This window comes from Eleginops maclovinus, chromosome 15, assembly GCF_036324505.1.
Source record: "Eleginops maclovinus isolate JMC-PN-2008 ecotype Puerto Natales chromosome 15, JC_Emac_rtc_rv5, whole genome shotgun sequence".
Taxonomy (NCBI): Eukaryota; Metazoa; Chordata; class Actinopteri; order Perciformes; family Eleginopidae; genus Eleginops; species Eleginops maclovinus.
In genome coordinates, this window is record NC_086363.1 from 13,055,067 (window position 1) to 13,071,088 (window position 16,022).

At 39.5% G+C, this 16,022-nt stretch overlaps 2 protein-coding genes across 2 annotated transcripts in view; one reads left to right on the forward strand and one right to left on the reverse strand.

The window, feature by feature from the left end:
• Positions 1 to 16,022, forward strand: part of LOC134876991 (MAM domain-containing glycosylphosphatidylinositol anchor protein 2-like) — a 157,631-nt gene that overhangs the window by 31,916 nt on the left and 109,693 nt on the right. The gene's annotated exons all lie outside the window — the stretch shown is intronic.
• LOC134877187 (low choriolytic enzyme-like) lies at positions 1,775 to 5,726 on the reverse strand. The gene is made up of 9 exons (XM_063902606.1): positions 5,629 to 5,726; positions 3,980 to 4,067; positions 3,795 to 3,813; positions 3,626 to 3,688; positions 3,326 to 3,472; positions 3,113 to 3,230; positions 2,158 to 2,336; positions 2,001 to 2,082; positions 1,775 to 1,913 (listed from the first exon to the last, which is right to left on the reverse strand). Exons 1-9 carry the CDS (start codon positions 5,724 to 5,726, stop codon positions 1,775 to 1,777), a joined length of 933 nt encoding a protein of 310 aa, XP_063758676.1.

Below are 16,022 nucleotides of genomic sequence, written 5' to 3' on the forward strand. Positions count from 1 at the left end.
TATGTGCGTGTTTCAGCATTCCCTTTCAGTTCATAAGCTGCAGTAGGCTTCTCTCTGAAAAGCATGAAGGAGCAGGTGTGAGCTGTCTTTTTCTTTTTATCAGCGATGGTGTAGTTAACATTTGTGGGTATAATGCACTAAACATTGGGGAGATTCATGCCAGGAATGTTTTCAGAAAGTTCCGTTGAAACGCAGCACAAAGACATTGCCGTAACCCCCTAAACACTCTGTGTTTTGTGTGTCAGAAAGTCCGAATGATGTACTAGAAAATCAACAATTATGTTACTCAGCAGACTTTAGGACACTTTGAACTTTGCTTGAAATATTAAGACTTCATTGTACTTAAATAACTTGCTCTCATAAGTTCCTGACATTTGGAATAAAGGCCAAGTTTATTCATGCATGCGTGGATGCATGGGCATACTCAGTGGCATCTATTGAAAATGAACAGTTTTCTTTAAACATAATGACTTTTTTGTAATAAAATGATGATGTTATCGTCCACATATTAACTTAAAGGGTGAACACGCATATGTTGGGCATGATTTGAATGTGCAGACAATGTGAACATGAGCATAATGTTTTGATTTAATTGTAATCACCCTCCGTCTTTATTTTGTGCTTTCCTTTACATAAAAAAAAAAAAGACATTTCCCCCATAAATGAATGCATAAATATTCCTCAAGTGAAGTATTTGAAGCCCAAAATCTCCTCTGGGAGAACCCCAAGACCTTTTCCCATTGTTGAAATCTAAAGCCTTATACAGAAAGATATAACTGGGTAGGATTTCAAAGGGCGGAAACCAGCAAACACATGAAGAGTGTGGGATGTGGAAAAGTGAAGAAAAACAACTGAATGTCTCTGCAGTGTTGGGGAGTAGGAGCCTGGTTTATCTCCCTGAGAGCTCTGCAAAATCGGTCTCGCTGAATGTACTGCAGTGCTGATTCATTCTGATAAAACGCTGCGCTTCACTTGTGTACAAATCCCAAACTTAATTACTATGAGCCAAAATGGAAATTACCTCAATTATGAAAATTCTGCCACACATTTGCCCTTCAGTCTTTTTTGAATCCAATTAAAGTAATCAGTGTGTCTTTTGCCAACAATTCCACATTTCTTATTTAATATTGATATGGACTTTGGAAAAAAATATAATACCTACAGATTTAGTTGCAATCACATTTCACTGCATAAATACAAAGTCGTTCACAATATATGAAGACAAAGGGAAGGTTCTTCAACCATTGTAATCATACAAGATCTTCGTTCATGTCATCATTCCAGTTTAATTGACAGAAAAAAAAAAGTTATTTAGAATGAATTGAATAACCTGATTTAGATTAAGCACATTTTCAATAAATAAGATCATCCATAAAGTTGGGTTGCTTGCTAGAAACATAAACAACAAAAACGGTCAAAATCGAAACAGCAGAGCCTGAGATATCTTGCTTTGAAGCTGCTTATCTTTTGGCCAAACTTCCCAGAATGCATCTCCTAAGTGTATTTGGTTGGACCCTTCCTTCATTGTAAACATCCATCACACTTTTTGCCTCCAATTTCTGTATCTAAACTAGCAACATTTTGTTGACAGCTGCATTTGGAAGACTTCACCTTTTTAAATTTAGATCTGGCTATTTCCAGAGAACATTACAATGCAAAATAAGACACACCATTAAGACCAAAGATTAACGAGATATACTGTAACTGTTTTATTGCCATACTTTCACATTTGCAGTATAATGTCAGAATGAACACACACTGCTGTAATCCTCTTTCAGAGGTATCTCCAGCACTTGTAGAGCCGGTTGATCCTGACAATGTCAATGTCGCTCAATCGTCTACTCTTCCCGATGGGAACAGAGGCGTCAGGGATGGGAGTAATGGTCTCCGAATTGAACTTTCCAAGGGATCTTCTACAGATTTGAGAAAGAAAAGATTCATTAATGTGTTTCTAAAATAGAATTTGGTTCTCCTTGCTCTGTCTTGAATTGGTATTTTACCTTGCATAATGCATAATAGAGGTGTAGTCATACGAAGTGTTGAGGTTTTTAGTGTCCATCTGTCTGAACTGGGGCTTAAAAACTAGGGACAAAAAAAGATTAATTAACAGCTTCCAGACTAAGAAGTCAAACATAAATGACGCTTTGAGAGCCTTACATTCAATGACGTTGTCCCAGTTGATTTTGACATACTGATTGCGGTCACTCCGGGTGTGCTCGTGGTAGAAACCCAGCGTGTGCAGCAGCTCGTGCTGGATGATGCCGTGACTGATGCAGCCAAACCTCTGCAGTGACACAGTCTGCTTGTCTCCAAGATAACCTGGTGTAGTCGCACAGCTAAAAGTAGAACATGAAAGAGAGACGAAGATAATATATGCAACACGCACGTTTACATTTGACATGTGTATCTGTTTGTTTGTGAGCTTGTGCGTACATTCTTAAATAATACGCTTTTCGGTGATTGGAGGGTCTTCTGTCGGATTCATCTTTCAAGCAACAGATGAAATCAGCTGTTGTGAAGCTAAACTTGCAGTAAACTGTTATTTTGTAGGTTGTCAGTAAAACAATAACTATTGGTTTAACAAACAGTGGTGTCCTGGACGAAGTTCCATGCTTGTTTATGCTATCAAACCCAACTATTGCCCTCCCCTTGAGTTCTTTCTTGCATGCCCTATTTGTTTTGTTTTTTTACCATGCAACTTTTAAAAATACTTAATATAATATGTTAATTGCTCTTGATCAATTGCCAACTCAAGGGAAGTTGGAAGCATGTGAAAAAGTACTTCCTGTCAGATACATTCAAGAATAAGGCTGTAACAAGAACCCCAGACTGAAGGAGATGCTAAATGATTAAGTCACGTAACATTTTCCATTTGCCTTTTTGGAGTAGTTTTGCATGTCTTTGTGGTCATTGGTGTCTCTGTTGTAGCTGTTTTGCATCTCTTTCTCACATATCTCTTTGTACTGACATTCGTCTACACAGATATACTGAACACTCGAACACCATACTCAAAATATTATAGTAAACCACCAATGAAAACCTGAGATGCACTGCTGTCGAACTGCTTTAAAAAGCCATTCTAAAGTAACTACATGTTTAGTCATTGACTCACCCATATCTCGGTTCGATGTCCAGGTACGCTGTTTGTCTTGCACGTGGAACGTAGCGAACGCAGGTATTGTACTCGATGTCCTTCATGGCGTTCACAATTGTATTCTTCTCGCTTTGGTCTACAAGTGCGAATAACTCATCAGTATCATCACAGATTCAGTTTTAAAAAAAAGAGATGTCAATGTGCATCATTCCTGAAATATAAAAAACCTACCATATTTTGAGCTTAGAATATAAGGGACTTCAACATTCCCGTTAGCAGACTTTGGCCACAGACAGTTGTAGCGCTTACTTATGCATTTCATTGCATTCCTGGTTCTCGGTATCATCAGGTCTCCTTCCAGTATAAGCTCACTGGATCCTATTGGAAGAAACAAAACATCATCAAAATCAAGCTGTTTGTGTTTTAGTATATCTGGTCTATATATTTTTTTGTAGTAGGAGTTCTGCGCTAACATTGTGAAGAAACAAATGTTCCCACGCTGTGCTTGTATTATCAGTATTGAATACTCACCATTGTTCATCCGCAAAATAGTCGTGGATATATCCTCCGTGTCTGATTGATCCTTTAAGATCTCTAAATGGGATCAAAGCAGAAGTCATGTAACCCTGTTTTTCACATAGTTTTTTAACTGATATTGTTAGCAAGGGAAAAAAAGATTCCATGAGGTCCGGTCTCTTACCACTATCAGCTCCATGATCCTGTGACAAACAACGTACAAAAATAAACCATTTTACTTCAACTTAAACTCACTTTAGTTCAATAAATTGGATAAAGATTGAGACGGATAAGGCAGAAAATGTGTACTTCATTTAACACAGAGCAGACAAGTCGTTTTCTCTTAATGTTTAGTGAGTCATTTCTTACACTTCCATCGTGAGCGTTACAGAGGCCCAGAAGCAGGAGAAGAAGAAGAGAAACCATTTTCGTCTTGAGATGCTGATGCTTGGTCTCACTGGGGACTGATGTGACTGTTTATATACAGTCTGTCAGCGGGTTTTGTGTGTGTGTACGGAGATTACTGCTTGGTGTTCAATGGGCTCTGTCTTAGACACACAGTTGATGGGAGTGCCCGGCCCATCCTGGCCCACTGTTGCCACACAGGGATAATCTTATTCTGGAGGGATTACTATGGCCACAGGCTGCTGTCGGCCCGCTTAGCATCACATTTCAGATCGCCTTTTTTTAACCAGCGGGGGATCTGCGCAAGAGATCGGGCCTGTCCCTAAGTTCTATCCTAAAAAGAAAACCAGACTCAAACAATGCTCCTACAATGTTCCTATTAAATATTTGCAAGCTCTGTGGGGAAGTGGTAATATAGCTTTTTCTTAAAAGACAGAAGAATAAATTGTTTTCAGTGCTAAATAATTAATGGGAAGTGTTGTTTTATTATACGTAATGTTTCAAATTACAGTCGATGCAATTATTGGTTGACTAAATCAACACTTGGCAACTATATTGATAATAGATATATCAAAGATAACGTAGTTTAAGGCTGTACAATGTGAATACTCCTGCTTTCCTTGTTGTAAATACCAATGCATTGAATAGCGGACCAATAGTACAGCAATCCATAACGTTTCCTTTTGGCTTTGGGGAAATACGATGGGTCATTTTCATAGTTTTCTGCCATTTTATCCAATTAATTAAGTAAATCCTTGCCCAATTTTGTCAGCCCAATTGAAAATGAACCTAAATAGCTTTTCACTGAGTTTTCAGAGGAATAAGTAGAACAATAACAGTAACACATGCTTAATTTGACCTAAATATTCGCTGAAAATGATGTAACAACCCTTAATAAAATCTAAAAAGTGATGATGATTATTATAATAATGATAATGAGGGGCTGTAGAAAGAGAGAAAAAAGATCCTCTGCAGTTGTTTTATTACTGTGTGAATAGCATAATTATGGCTCTGCATTTCCTTTTCCCCCCTCATCTTGTTTATACCCAATTGTAATGTTCTTATTTTAAGTGAAAAGAATGCTGCTGAGGGAGCTGCTCTTTCACTCTGCTGATGATGTTTCTTTTTATTATTCCAAAAGTGTGACTCGTTTTTGCTTTTGCTATCAGAACAAAATCCCTTTTTCATCCAGGCATTAGCACTTAAGAGCTTGATCACCAACAACTGCAGTGCTACAGACACTATCAGTGCACCTCTTAACAAAAAGAAACCGCATATCCTATTAAACTGAACAGCCTCTGTTGTCTTTACAAGCATTTAGATTCCACCAAGAGTTTTTTAGTTTACACTGGATGTGACCCTTTTGTTATGAGTCTCTATTTAAAATGTGTTTTTTGTAAATAACAATTAGTGGCTGGCTGTAAAGTGCTGTAGATTCATTATCGAAGATCTGCTACTGCCTCAGTCCTCAGATGGAAAAGACTGAGCCTTGGCCACCCCACTGTGATGAAGAAAAAAAACCCAAATCCAGAAATGGGTTATTTAGAAAAGCGAGTATTCAGATTTATTAGATTCGTCGCTAATAAATCATCAGCTCCCTGTGGATTGTTTACCAGAGAAGAGGGATGCTGTCTGGCTTCATGGCGCCATAAACAGCTTTTAGGATCTGATTTCGCATGTCAAGGCCGGCAGCTTCAAACACAGATTCCATCAGGGCAACCTTTATATGATGTGGCTCATCGCTGTACATCACAATAATGTGGCATTTATTATCGGGGAACAGAAATTGCACCGTGTGTGTGTTTGTGTGTAGGTCTTAAAGAGAGATGGACTGCAGGTGCCGTAATTGTTAACTCCATTTACTGCAAGTCCAATAGAGCCTCAATGTTTGCATCATGCATTTTGCGTGTGTGTGTGTGTGTGTGTGTGTGTGTGTGTGTGTGTGTGTGTGTGTGTGTGTGTGTGTGTGTGTGTGTGTGTGTGTGTGTGTGTGTGTGTGTGTGTGTGTGTGTGTGTGTGTGTGTGTGTGTGTGTGTGTGTGCGTGCGTGTGCGTGCCTGTGTGCGTGCGTGCCCAATTCTGGTGGTCCGGGTGGATGCACAGGTAATCCAATTTGTGTTTTGGAGACACAGAAGAGCGCGGGTAATGCTCAATGATGTACGACCCATCCATTCCTTTGAGCTTTTTTCCTAATGCCCCCTGACTGCAGGGGGAGGTAGATCTTATTCAATTGGCTTTCAAGGTAGAGCTACCCACACACAAACATTTTTTTCCAAAGTTTTGCACTTTGTGAACAGGAGGAGAAGCTTCAGAAAACCATCAGCAGATTGTAGGAATTTTTCAGTGTCATTTTAAGCTTTAGTTTTTCATCCTTTCCCCTACAGTATCTTTCTAGATTGTGCTAGTTCAATGGCGTTTCAAAGTCAGGTAACAACATTTCCATTGTTCTTTATGTTTTTTTTCTTCTATTTTTCTTTTACAACAATATATTATACGTCTCAGATATATACTAAACATGTCTCTGAAATGTTTGCCTGAAATACCAAACAGATCATGCATTGTAGCATGCTATAAACCCCTCAGCTTCGGCCCTGATTCTGTGTCTGTAGCTTTGAATGCAAATTAACTGCCCCTCTCCACGCACCCCGGTGAGATGATTGGTTTAAAAAAACACAATGGTGCTCTAGGAGGAGATTCAGGGGATAAGCTGGGCAGGTGTTACCTTGGTTGGTTATTGGCAAATGGTTGCACAACCCCCCAAAAAAACATTGTGACATCACCAAGTGGCCAAAATCATCAGATCAGCTGATTTTCGGACAGGTTTTATATAAATGGATCTGGACAAAAATATTTATTTTCCTGGAACTTGGGGAGGGGACACATATTTTATCTATTAAAAAAGTCAATTTTGCACAATAGCTGTATGATTTGTTGAGGTAGCCCGTTTTGCAGGTAACAACAACAAATATTGTAAGAAAAATATGTTAAAATGTGATTAATATAAAGTGCAGCTATTGCAGATCTCATGCAAATTATTAAGTCTGAACTTTCTTAAATTTGAAAGAAAACCACCAACTGGCCACCAGGTTGCAACCACTGACCGATTAAAGTGTATTCATGGTTAAACAGCCAAAAATGTACTGTTACTTATTATCATATTTGACATTATCGAGAGGCACAATTTGCAGGTTTAGACTAGAATGGCAGCAGTGGAGAAACATCATTTGACCATTATATTTCCACTTACCACAAAAACATGATTAAATTGCGCATGTATGTAGAGCAGTCAAACATGATCGAATACAATATTAGATTAAAGCTTGAAATACTGACTTGACTGATCGATTGGTAGAGAGCTTCATTGTTTGAGTCATTTTTTAAGCAATATTGCCCAATGTCTGCTTTAAGCTTTTCCAATATGACAATTTGCTGCTTTACTTTGTGTTGTGTGGTAAACTGAGCACAGATGATTACCTTATTAGTCAATCAACAGAACATCAGGCAGCAAGTGCTTCATCGATAAACCATTAAGGTAATTTCTTTTAGTAAAATGTATACTACACTTAATTCTGTGGTAGTGTCACAGCACTGGAACTTGGACAAAAATCCTGAGAAAATTGCAATGAATCGATACCATTATCACCATACCTCAATTTATTGAAATGTACACGAGGCGCTACAGGTACAGGGTTAAAAGCTGAATTTGTAGTTTGTACCTGTGTATCAATACTGCTCAAAATAAGAATTCTAAATATTCATAATGCATATTTATAGTAACTTCAACCCTTGACATCTGTTTTCTTCGGCTTCTTTAATGTGTAAAAACTGAATAACATTACGTTTTGCCTGTTATGTTGGACAACAAAAGCACTTGAAGGCACCACATTGTTCTCTGGAATGGGCATGTATAACTAGTCCTTAGACATTTATTGAAAAAATGGATAGAGATTAATCTGTAACCCTTAGTCAACACTTACAGAAGATTTGAAGTCCGACAGTGTAAGGAGCTGGTTGTGTGTGAAGGGAGAAAGTGGAGCAGATGGGAAGTTCTGGCACATTCTTCCTGAACACCAAACGGTGTGCCCTATGAGCCCTTCACCGCTCTACGGTACATCTCGGTCTCTTCCTCTGATACTACGTGGGCAGCCAAGGACAACAGTCAATGAGCAATATCAATTTACGTAATGGACTATCAAACAATGTGCTTAACATTTAGAACGGCTGCATGGGTGTTCAGTGGGAGTTGGTGCCAGGAAGTCCGCCGCCATGATGAGCACCCTGTGAAATGAAACGCATTAGAGTGCTCTGCTGCCTCTTACTCACTCCGGCTCCTTCTCCTCCTACAGTCGGCTGGCTCACACGACACAGATGCCCTACTTACTCACCCTTTCGCTCGCCTCTAACTCCCAAATGTCAAAATAGCAATTGGTTTTGTACACAGCATTCAATTTGGACATCCTCTTTGATCCAACCCCTATTTTGTAAAGGGAGGTTTCAAATAAGCCGGATACTTTTTGTTATTTCCTCACTAGCTGACTCATTTCTCATCTGTTGTTTACAGCGTTAGTAACTCATACTAATGGATTTATTTGTTTTTTCAGTCTAAATCTTTGAAGATTTTCCAAAAGTAGCTCCCTCTTTTTTTTCTTCCTCATTTTCTCTTTACTGGACTCGTTCTGTGAACGTCTTGTTCACACTAATTGACATTCAGACAAACAGGAACAAACGTATTGAATATCAACACCTTCTTAATTGGTGTGATTTACCAGACTTGTAAGAGCCATGCGATTAAATAACTGAGTAAATTAAATCAGGTGTGATATTGTAGTAATGCAATTGATTAAATCACAATCCAGTTTCACCGAACGCTCAGGGAATAATTGTGATTGATCGATGCGGTGTCAAGTGCTTTATGATAAGTTGTACTTCAAAAAGGTAACGGGTAAAAATAGACGTATTAAACGGGATAATTGTTTTCATATCTTGTTTCATAACGTCAGATCTTCGGTTTTAAGAGAAAAACAACTCAATTTAAATTCACAGAACGCTACATCATTACATTGAAGCATACTACCTAGTGCATTCCTTTGATTGGTTGCCACTAATCCATTATATGCTTTGCTCAAGGGTACCTCAAAACTGACATTAGAGGAAGGCAGAGTGTGACTCATCCACTTTGCCAACCCACGATTCCCCAGCCCTTGATGGAGAAGTAGTTGCAAGCCCATTCCCCTACCTCCAGGCCACAGCCACTGATATAAAGCTGTTCTACTTGCATTTCAGAGAAGACGATATATTTACATCAATATGTAGAAGTGTCCCTCTCAATCTTTGTTTGAAGAAACACACCTTCCAGAAATTACAAAGCTTGGTTTGTGTTATAATTATTACTGTAGTAACCGCCCAGAAACATCATTATTACAGAATAGAATTACATTTAGCTCAATATGTAATAAATGACATGTTTTGCTTTTTGTGTAAATGTAAGTTGATGCCTATTCGTGAAGCAGAAAGGTTTAAATTCTAGTCAAAATACAGGAGATGAAATATGATCATCAGGGTTTTGTTTAAACTGGGTAACAGGGGCGCTATTGTCAGCGTGCGCCCTCACACCAAATTGCAGATTTTCCTCTGGAATGTTAAAGTGATGCCAGAAAAAAATATTTCTGTTCATCAAAAAAGGCAAAATATCTAAAAAAAAAATCAAAGAATTATCTCAAGTAGTCCGTCACACGGCAGACAGCTTTGCTTTTACGGAGCTCCGAATAAATAGGGAATGGATGTCCGGTCGGTCTGCTGGTGGACAAGTAGCAGCAGGCTTACACTGAAACTGAGATTTCTGAATTAGATCGTTTCTGTTACGGTCAGTAAAGAAACCGTAACAGAACGATTTATTTGTTGTTAAAGGTGCAATATATGACTCAGCAGCTTTAAGACATGAAGGAACTATGATTTTCCTGCCCTGTAAAGCATCATTTTTGCAGGAAAGTGGGCGGGGCCATAATTTTGGATGGAAGGGACGTTAACGCCCTCATACTTTATTTTTCTAGAAACAACCTCTGATCATATTTACCAATGGTGTCTTTTTTGTTAACTGTACCGATATTGCTTTGGTGATCATCTAATGCTGTTTTTACATCAAAATTCAGCCTTACATTTCTTTCGACTAGTGTTACAAATGCAAATACTGCCTCCTAGGTGCAGTCAGCTATCTTGAATTAAGAATAAACTCCCCTGTGTGTTTAGGATGGTCAATAACATGCCACGAACCAATACAGTTTGTACTGTAAAGTCTGTTGTTTGTTTGCGCACTGTAGGGTTGGCTGTTTGTTTGGCAGTCACACTCGGGCTAATGGGTGGTCATTGTTAGTGAACAGCTCATTGTATCAGATTGCATATTGGGTACAGAAGAAATACTTTTCGTGCTCATGAGGAGGTTTCTAACCACCTTCTTTTGTACTTATAGACATTTTAGGCACGTTGTGTAGTTAGTAAAGTAGCTGAGGTAATGGGAAATGTTGAGCACGGTATGAAAGGCATTCTTTGAATATGAGTTAAGGAGGTCTGTTCTTGAAAAGAAGCACCACGGGTCGCTTGTGTGCATTGATAGAGCCGATCTCCCAGTCCTGAGTTATAGCTTGAAGTGAAATTACATCAATGTGAAATCAGCTTGCTTATTCTTATAAAGTTATTTTATACATTTTAAAATAAGTTACTGTGCCTATTTTACATTTTTATTTGTATTTGAATGTCTCATACTATTGGTGACCAAATATTTAATGACAAAAAAATCAAGTTAAAATACAGCTGTTGGAGAGTAATTCCACAATGTGTACAGTAATTTAATAACTCTTTTCCATCTTCTACTTCGTCTTCACATAATCTTTCTTGAAAAGCCCATGTCAGTGTACATGAGCTAACTTACTTATGTTTTCCCCACAAATGTGGCAAATCCCCTAATGAGGCTTTAGGCGCTGCTATTTTTCATCTTCGTTTTCGCTGAGCTGTATTTAACATCACATGGAATAAGCACCCTTCAGTTAACAAGACTCGGTGGAAATATTCAAATTCAATAACTCTCAAAAACTCTCAGACCCAAATTAATTTGCACAAGACTGCCACAGTTTGTGTTTCGTGATATTATGATACGTGCATAGACAATTGGTTCTAATTTGTGTTGAAGTGTAGATGACTTGAACTAAATAGACATTCCCAGACCTTTGAGGCTCATTTTTGAAGACCTGTAGCCTTTCTTTCCAAAAACGCTGCTCAGTGAGAAATCTCTAAAAACCCATTTCCTGCCTGGCTTAGAATGATGAGGTGTTAGAGCCTGCTGGCAGTACTTAGCCACACACCTCCCTAACGGAAAAGTTATGGATGGTATACAGATACATACACACTCACAAGACATGGACATATTACCCCGGAAGGTGTTACGGATAGCTGCATATTGCAAAGCCAGCCAGCAGGCAGCACCGTCAGCCAGCCCGAGCTGTGGGCATTGATAGGACAATCAGTTCACGCTGAACTCGCCACAGCCAATCAGCGGACAGTTTCTTGGCAGGAAGCAGCCAATCTTCACAGGGTTGCCAGATACTCTATCCTCAGTGAGCTGTTGCTGGCGTGCTTCTGGCCAACCGTAAAGAAAGCCGGGGCCTTGCGTCAGCCAATCGTGTGAGTGTTGGCCAGCGCCAGGCCTATCGACAGAGAACTGCCGCGCAGTTAAGGCCAATCTGGGCTTTATCCTTCCCTACAGATGTCCGATTAGTGTTGTTGAGGGAAATGAAACTGCCACAACAGGCATGCTATGCCAATGTGGCAACATGAATGGAGAGACTGGTAGAACGGGATAGGAGGAACCCACAATCGCCTACTTTGCTGTTACGCTCTGATACCGCAGTGAGTGCTGTAGCATTGTTGGTAAAGATTCACACCTCAGCTTGATGCCCTTACTCAACTATACCATGAGTTAGCAGGCGCTGCTTTACTGTCGAGGTCTTTCTTTAATGAGGTTCTAAATTTACCAGCATGTAATCGTAAAAAGGCCTGCAAGTTTATCCCTCATAAACCATCGCTGGCAAGGACGTGTTCAATGATCTCTGGTCATGCTCACTTTAATGGGTTTATAACACATATCTGCGCCTTAAATTGACATAGGTATTAGATCAGATGATAGTACAGAGGACTTTAGTACCACTCTCGCTTTCTGTTTACACTTTTAAATGTATCTTGATTTATGTTGCTGCGCTCACTACCGCTAACAGCACCTGAAATCACTGCCTATCATAAAAGTAATTTTCAATTAAAGAGAACAGAAAAGATGACCTCAGCTTTCCTGTTTTTACAACACATTTTAAGGCAAACTTGGAAAATGTGTATTTTCAGGATTGCTTTTCTTTTGACTATATCATTTCAAATGTAACCATCAATTAAAATGAGATACTATTTGAGATCGTGGAGCATGTTTTGATGCTTTAGCTTTTTTCCACAGAGGACCTTTCCACCTGTCATAATAGCTGGAGCACAGGTGTAATTAATAACGCTTAACAAGCGCATCCCTTTTGCTGCAGGAGAGCTAATGTGTTATGCTAGCTGGCATCCTTTACCTAATCAACAATATGAGGTACACCTGTGCTTTTCCTGTTAACACAAAACAAAATGTCATATTTGAATAACGTCCAATTCTCTATCTCAATCTCTTGTATAAAGCTATATAATTATAACTTTATAGCCTATGATTCAAACCCTATAGTCTTTCCTTGCAGTGCCTAAAAATAATCTGCATAAGCGTAAACCTCCAAACACCTTATTGTATATGATGACACTGTGCACGAATGATAACGGGATTACGCGCTTCAGGTTTGCCATCGATACACTCAAACAGGCTCAGGAAAATATTTAATATCATCATAGATTCATTTGTGAAGGATTTTGGACCAGGAGTTTAATTATAACCATTTTCAATATCGAGTTATAAAATCTCTGGCATTTAACTTGCAGTAATAATAATAATACAGGTTATTTATATCGTGCTTGCTGGTGCTAAAAGCACTTTACAAGCAAGTAAACCAAAAAACAAAAAAAGAAACTTGATGAATAAAACATTTTGCTGATTAATTGAATGTTGACAGCCAAACCTATTGTCTCAGCTCTACCTGGAATCTGGTTCTGCAGCAGAATACATTTACCAGTTGTAAAACTTGCATCACAAATCTTCGGAATTAAATCTTATAGCGGTTAAGGTGAAAGAGCCCAGAGACAGTGAAACGAAGATGGTGGATTTAGTGTATTGAGTCATACATTTGCAATCACTGAGGTAGAATAATCCTTCAGTGTTACTGTAGGTAATGTACGTCTGTTCACCAAGTACGGTGTGCTTGGTTTAATGCTTACATTGTGTGTAAGCGGCAGGCAAAGCTGTGTTTTTGCCTCACGCCTCTCCCTGCCTCCCAACTGATGCATGCTTCGGCACCATGGACAGAGACAGCAGCATCTCAGCACCGCTGCAAGCCGGGCACCAAAGTGCATCTTGTATCCTATACCATTAGCGTTTGCGTGAGAGTGATAATTCAGATGAAACCAGGCTCTGTGTGTAATTTTCTCAAGCTGCTTTGCATGAAAATAAAGCTTGCATACACATAATGGATGCAGCTGTATGCAGTCAGGCCCCATAACCCCCTGCTGTGGAGTGCCGTTATGCGGGAGCAGAGATGAATCCGTCCTCTAAATCTCCTACCTTCACCCGCCACAATCATCTCTCTTCCCTCTCTCCGTCTCAGCAGGGATTTTGCAGGTTCACACTGACCTAATTTTAGAGCAACAAGGTGTGTGCGCCTGGGTATCTGTTTATATGAATGTGTGTGCATTTCTGTCCTATAAATAGAAGCAGCTGTGGAGGTTTGTTGTGTGCTCCCACAGTGTCCCGTGTCCATTGAATAATCAGACAAACAAATGTGTCTGTTGTGTAAATGAGCCATCCTGACTCAAGCACCCTCTTTATTACAGTAAGCTACAGTTTCTGCCACAGAAATATCATCTGACACGTCCCTCCTGATTGTAATAATGACTCTCTTTCTCGTCTGCTGAGCTGCACAAACATGTTGGGTTTTCTGTGACGCGGCAGTCTCGTATGAATGTGTGTTTTGTTTTTTTCTCAGCCCACAGTTCACACTGTGTGACAAATGATCTGTGCTGATAGTGCGAAGCACGATCCATACAGACTCTCATTTACAATAACAGTGTAGGCTGTGGAGTGCATGCGAGTGCATTACTGTGTGTAATCAATACGCTCTGACAACCCCTGATGTAATAATATGCATGTGCTGCTGGCAAACCATTTCTGGGCCCTGCACACATGGATGACCCCACGGATGAGTTGCCTCTCAATTATACAGTAGGCAGGGGCCGGTTGCAGTGTAAGCTTACACTTTCTAAAGTGGTAAGCATGGGGGAAAATTATTTATTGTGTGACACCTTTGGAAATGGACCATGTTTACTCATTCAAGTTCAAATCCATTGAATTCACACTGATATAACCAATGTCAGTGCACTGGATTATTTGAGAGGACACCAGTGTTTCCCACAGATCTGAAATATACTTGGGGAGGGGGTGCAGATGACCGGGCACGGTGGGGGGGGGTCATGCTTTACCTTTTAGGTGTCCGCGTCTTCTGAGGTAATTCCAACGTCCTCTTCTCTTTTTCGCGTAAGGTCTCCCTTTCTGTTTTGTCGCTTGTTAGCAGGCCCTTCACATGATAGCAGAGCGAACGGGTACAGGAGGCGTAGAGCGAGGAGATCATTGTCCACTAGTTAATCGATCGTGGATGGCGTCGTGCTCGCGGACGGATAAAAAAACAAAAAAAAACTAAATGGGTCGCGAAATATACTTTGGCAGCCGTTAATATACCTGGGTGGCCCGCCCAAGTAAAGTCTATTTGTGGGAAACCCTGGACACCGTTCTACCCGTAACATGACTCATGTTCTCATTTGATATGAGTGGCTCTGCTGCTGTAGAACTGAAAAGGGGAGAGTTAATATCAATCTTGTTCTTTAATTCCTACCATGATCTCCATACACTTATAAAATGATACTGGTTGGGTTGTACATTCAGTATATTACTAGCCTAGTCTAATTTAAATCTTTAAGCTCTAAGGAGAGTTTCAGAGTCGTACTGTTCATTATTTTTGGTTTTATGGCCCACAGCATAATCGCCTAAGTTCAGTCCCTCCACTCTTATAAGCCTTGTTCCAAGCAGCGTATTTTATAACAAACCAACTATATGCTGTTCTTGTCCGCATGAAACAACAAAAAAGATAAAGTTGAACATAGTAGAGCTTTGAGCTCATAAAGAGCAAAACATACTGAATGTAGGCCTCGGAGTGGGTGGAGTCTTAAAGGAGAGTTAAAGTTGGAAGTACGGAATTTTAAGATGCTTTTATGTCAATGGTGTTAATAAAGATTCCTCCACAGTCCCAAAGTAGCCAAAACCCAAAGAAATATTGCATTTAAACTATAAATGATCTGATATTAAATGCAGACGTGTATGTGAAAGTGGTATTTTCAAACAATCAGAACAGTTTGACCAATATTTTTTCAAATCTCATTATTTTGGCAGTATCTAACACCATTGTGTTGTACTTGTTTGAGCAGTTTAATACCATTGAGCTTCTTTATGTGTTATCACTTAGCTTATTTATTTTGTCATTGTGTAGTTTTATCATACAGCTGAAATTGACTTTTCCCCCGCGGCCCTTTTATAACCAATACAAGTTTGTTTATTTTCGGTGTTCCTCGAGCAGAATCGATAATGAGTTTAGTGTGATAACAAAACAATTATTTTTTAAAAAGGTTGTGGTATGCATATTGCATATGTGTTCCTCCTTCTGCTTCCCACTATCTGGCTCTTACATTGTGAGAAGGTGATTACGGAGCCAGAAAAAGGAGCAGGAAATGGTTAGTGGTCCTGAGGGGGTTAGTCTGAGGACATTAAGCCCACAGCGACAACGAGC

Excerpts from the sequence above, each read along its gene's own strand:
- LOC134877187 (XM_063902606.1), bottom strand. The coding sequence starts at position 5,726 with ATGGAATCTGTGTTTGAAGCTGCCGGCCTTGACATGCGAAATCAGATC. Across the intron at positions 4,068-5,628 it reads GACAGCATCCCTCTTCTCTG|TGAGACCAAGCATCAGCATC; the intron begins GTAAACAATCCA and ends ATCAGTCCCCAG. Across the intron at positions 3,231-3,325 it reads TATTCTAAGCTCAAAATATG|ACCAAAGCGAGAAGAATACA; the intron begins GTAGGTTTTTTA and ends TCGCACTTGTAG.